At 31.4% G+C, this 4450-nt stretch overlaps 1 protein-coding gene across 1 annotated transcript; it reads left to right on the plus strand.

The window, feature by feature from the left end:
* The first annotated feature begins 1214 nt into the window (after positions 1-1214).
* LOC131851768 (uridine diphosphate glucose pyrophosphatase NUDT14-like) lies at positions 1215-3800 on the plus strand. Its single transcript, XM_059202314.1, has 4 exons — positions 1215-1529; positions 2154-2364; positions 2805-2881; positions 3517-3800. The coding sequence occupies exons 1-4, from the start codon at positions 1340-1342 to the stop codon at positions 3672-3674; spliced, it is 636 nt and encodes a 211-aa protein (XP_059058297.1). The 5' UTR covers positions 1215-1339; the 3' UTR covers positions 3675-3800.
* The last annotated feature ends 650 nt before the right edge of the window (positions 3801-4450 follow it).

Consider the following 4450-nt stretch of genomic DNA (forward strand, 5'->3'; position numbering starts at 1 on the left):
ATGGAATGAAACTAATAAAAGAAAATCAAAATCTTTGTTCTTATTTTATCTCCAAGAATACATGAAATATACTTTTTATTTTAATGCTTTTAGACCTGCTTTCATAAGCGCCAGTTAATCTTATAAATTAAAATTTAAACATTTTTAATTTGTAAAGTTAACTAATGTTTATGACGGCTTCTCTGCCATTTTATCCATCAGGGTATGGTAGTTCTTATGAAGCTTGTAGACGGCCAACAGCTTGATCAAGCACGTGTTATTTTTGCCATTCAAGGCTACATTTGCCTGATTTTTTTTGTTCCTAAAGGCAAAATATCCGTGTTTGATGAAGCTCTTGACCGTCTAAAGACTTGAGTAATAAAATTATAAACACAAAATATTTGAATTTCCCTCCACTATTAGTGCTAAAATATTCCGTGCGGAATTTGTAGCGCTAGTGGTATTGGAGTATTTCCCATTTTTTTTGTACTAGGTTACCCTTCTTCTCTTTAGAGTATTATGTTCCTTGGTCAAAATCAAGTCGAAATACAGCATACAGGGTAGCACAAGTAATGATGTGCTGACTGACTTAGAATGACATCCTTTTTATTTTGGTTCCGTTTTTCCCGATTTAGGAAAGGCAATAACACTCGGTCTGTACAGCTATGACATTCCTATGTGACACTAATCGACATAGTGAGGTACTAAATTTATTGTTACGATAAACGATTATGTATTACCACAGGTATTACTAATAAAAATAAATTAATTGAACACTTACCGCATAATATTTCCTATATAAAATAATTAGTAAAATATATATTCCTTTAAATGTAATATAAATTATCATGTTTTCAAATCACTTCACATTACGATTCTTCTTTTCAGGATTAAGAAAATTTAATGAAATATTGGTAATAATGAAATAATATTTTAAAGAAAGCATTCACTGCCGTTCTAGCCTTAATATATGGCAAGAACGGCAGTGAATAGGATATTGGTGTTCTGTGATGTTCGTAGTCATCTCGTTAAGATGAGTGCGAAGAGGGATAAATAGAAGAGAAAAACATATTACGCTGACCCCCAAATGAATGTGTGATAGAAGAAGCAGATGATAATGGAATATCGTTCTGAATATCATTGATTATCTTTGAATTGAACATATAATCGATAAATAATAATTTATAATCGATTTATAAGTATTTGTCAAACACAACACTAAATTCACAGGAAAATTTAGAATTGAATATTTTTTTGGCATAAAGAAAATTATAGAATAAATAATATACATCATACTTTTTAATCTAATTGCCATTATATTTATATTATAGAGGTCCAAGTAGGTACAAGTTTGAATACAATGGAAGATGTTAAGGATGTTTTTTTCAGTCCACTGCCTGATTCCCCTTACGTAAAACCATTTAGGTTTAATTACACTCAGAACGGCATGAAAAAGACTTGGGACATCCTAGAGGTTCACGATAGTGTGGTAATTATAGTATTTAATGTTACAAGAAGGGTTATGATATTCGTCAAGCAATTTCGACCAGGTATTAATTGCTTTTATTTTAACCTATACTATTGCCTATAGCTACTTTTTACCATCGCACAGCTCGCCATCGACAGGGAATTCATACCCACATCTTAACTCCTACCATATATACTATAGTGTTCTCGGACAGTGAGGTTTTAGAGACCGGGCGAGTAGGTACACAACACGAAACAAACACTGTCACTGTTATTTATTTAACACTTTAAATATTTTTCTGAGTGATAGAATAAACAAGGAAGGTAGCTCTAGTTACCACTCTAGTCATAGTTTTAATATTAGTGCTAATAAACCTTGATATTGTGGAATGAACAGGAAGTTTTGCCAGGAGAGTATTTTGTGTTCATAGTTTATGGTTACCATTTCTATTAGCTTTTGCTTAATTTCCACCATTGTGGTCTGAAAACAATATTTCTTTATGTAATATCAAATAGTTTATTAGTAGACAGTATTATGTATCCTAAAACTATATTTTTTTTACATGTCTGTCTAAATAGATTGGAACCCTAAAATGTTGTAAAATCCATAAACAATAGCAAATAAAATATATTGGAGCTGACACATACAATATAAAATGAAATAAGTTTCTTAATCTACTAGTCTTTGATTTTTACTTTAATTTCAGCTATTTACTATAACTGTATAAAACCTGAAGATAGACAGGCAGACTTTATAGACACAAATAAGTATCCAGCATCATTGGGTGTTGCGTTAGAGATGTGTGCGGGTATCATAGACAAGAATAAGTCGATAGATGAGATTGCAAGAGAGGAAGTGCTGGAAGAGTGTGGATATAATGTTGAGCTCAAAGATTTGCATAAAGTTACTTCATACAGGTAAATATTTGACCCATTTACACTTACTGTTACCATTTTGAGAAAATGTCCTTGATATATGTATATATATAATTTTTTAATTAATTTAGTTCATGTTTGTTCAGAGTTGAATATATGATTTCTCTAATACTCGCTGTATAGCTTTGCAATATAAATTATATGTATATCACAAATTTGTGGGATAAAATGTATAATGTTAGTTTATGCAATTTGCATTACGACAAAGTAATACACTTTGTACTTATAATACTAGCTCCAGAACCACAGGTTAATTTCATAAAATATTTTCTCCACCTTCTAAGAAGGTTCAAACAGTTTTATTATGTCCAGTGAGTGGGTCCGAGGGTAGGTTGAATAAAAAAAAGCTTAAAAAAATAACCAGCCCCAAGTATGGTAGTAGTACCATTATTCATAATAATTTTTGTTATTTTGTGTTTTAGGTCTGGTGTTGGTGTGCAGGGAGCTCTCCAAACACTATACTATTGTGAAGTGACTGATGATATGAAAACAGAACAAGGTAAGTTGAACATCACTATGATTTGTGTCCTAAGACCTTCATCACATATAATATAACATGTATAATACAAAATGTTTCTATGTCCAACAGACATAGAAACATGTTGTATTATACATTATACACATCTTCACATAGTATAAATGAAGAGGTCTGTCTAATTGCTTAGATATTTTAATAGATTTTATGCACTTTTTAACAATGGATAGTGATTCAAGAGGAGGGTTTATATGTATAATACATGTACACATGTGCAAAGCCAGAGTGGGTAGCTAGTATATAAATAAAACATTTAAAATGTTCACAATAAGTTTTATATATCTATATACATTTCAGTTGTAATAAATAAAGATTTTTCAGTGTAGTTTTTACAGTTAGTCAAGGACTAGTTTAGTTATTCACAATCAATTTATCTTCTCTTATTTTGCATCTTAATTAGTGTTGTAATTGCTAATAAAGTACAGTGTGGCCGCTTAAAGTTTGCGCGGATCGAATGGGCGATGTAACTTTGAACTGAAGTACATATATAGTTTTTAAAATTCAAACCACATCAAACGGCGCTGTTTCAAGGTTATTTGGTCACATCACTACAAAAACAAACAGTTCACGTAACCTAAACTCAATTTTGTGCTCTTCAGGTGGTGGTGTGGACGATGAAATAATAGAAGTGGTAGAGAAAACAATCCCCGAAATAGAGGCCATGGTCAACTCGCCGGGACCACTGACCAGCCCGCCAGCTTGTCTCTTTTCTTTAATGTGGTTCCTACGTAATAAAGCGGACAAGTACAGAAAGTAGGTGCATAATACGGTAATAGATAATAATAGATGATTCCTAACGACCTGTTAAGACCAGCCAATCTATTCTAGTGACTAATTTCTATCCAATAACATTGGATTGCACATAGCATGTGCCTTTTTATACACTTACAACAAATATTAAATGACATGATATTGGCTTGTCTAGAACTGCAGTAAGTTCTATACTGGAATATGTATATATTCCAATATAGAACTTACTGCAGTTCTAAAGCATTGTTAAAATTCTTAGTACTTTAGCTGTATAGTCGTGAAATGGTGAGATAGATACACTTTTTATACTTAACCCTTGCATAATAGAGGTCATTTTAGCGTGCAAGCATTTGTATTGTACTAATAATAATTAAGTTACATGTATATGTAACTTAATTATTTTTAGTACAAATATTTTATATAAACGCATGAAAAATGTTACGTGCACTCATTACTATGCACTATTTGCTATCTATTTTGAGAGCTAATTAGAAATGTATAAGTATTGGAATTTAAAGTCTTTTTTAAAACACTTGTTGTTTAGAATGGAACTGCAATTTAATCATTCCAGTATGTTAAAGTCCCATTCTGAAGACTATTTCCATTATAAATCTTACATGTTATATAGTCATAATACATTCTCTTCTCACAGGAGTTTCGAAAGAACTTGTGGAAAATGCAAAGACGATATACTCGAAAACTAACGTATGTAATGAAATATCTAATATACTCCTTACGATCACGTGCAAATATCGTGTACACATTTTTGATAGACAAACTCAA

The sequence above is a fragment of the Achroia grisella genome, unplaced genomic scaffold, assembly GCF_030625045.1.
Source record: "Achroia grisella isolate CSIRO2021 unplaced genomic scaffold, CSIRO_AGI_Agris_v1 utg807, whole genome shotgun sequence".
NCBI lineage: Eukaryota > Metazoa > Arthropoda > Insecta > Lepidoptera > Pyralidae > Achroia > Achroia grisella.

Bases quoted from the DNA above. Each gene is read 5' to 3' on its own strand.
- LOC131851768 (XM_059202314.1), top strand. From the start codon at position 1,340: ATGGAAGATGTTAAGGATGTTTTTTTCAGTCCACTGCCTGATTCCCCT. The intron at 1,530-2,153 runs GTATTAATTGCT...CTTTAATTTCAG, and splicing joins CGTCAAGCAATTTCGACCAG to CTATTTACTATAACTGTATA. The intron at 2,882-3,516 runs GTAAGTTGAACA...TGTGCTCTTCAG, and splicing joins TGATATGAAAACAGAACAAG to GTGGTGGTGTGGACGATGAA.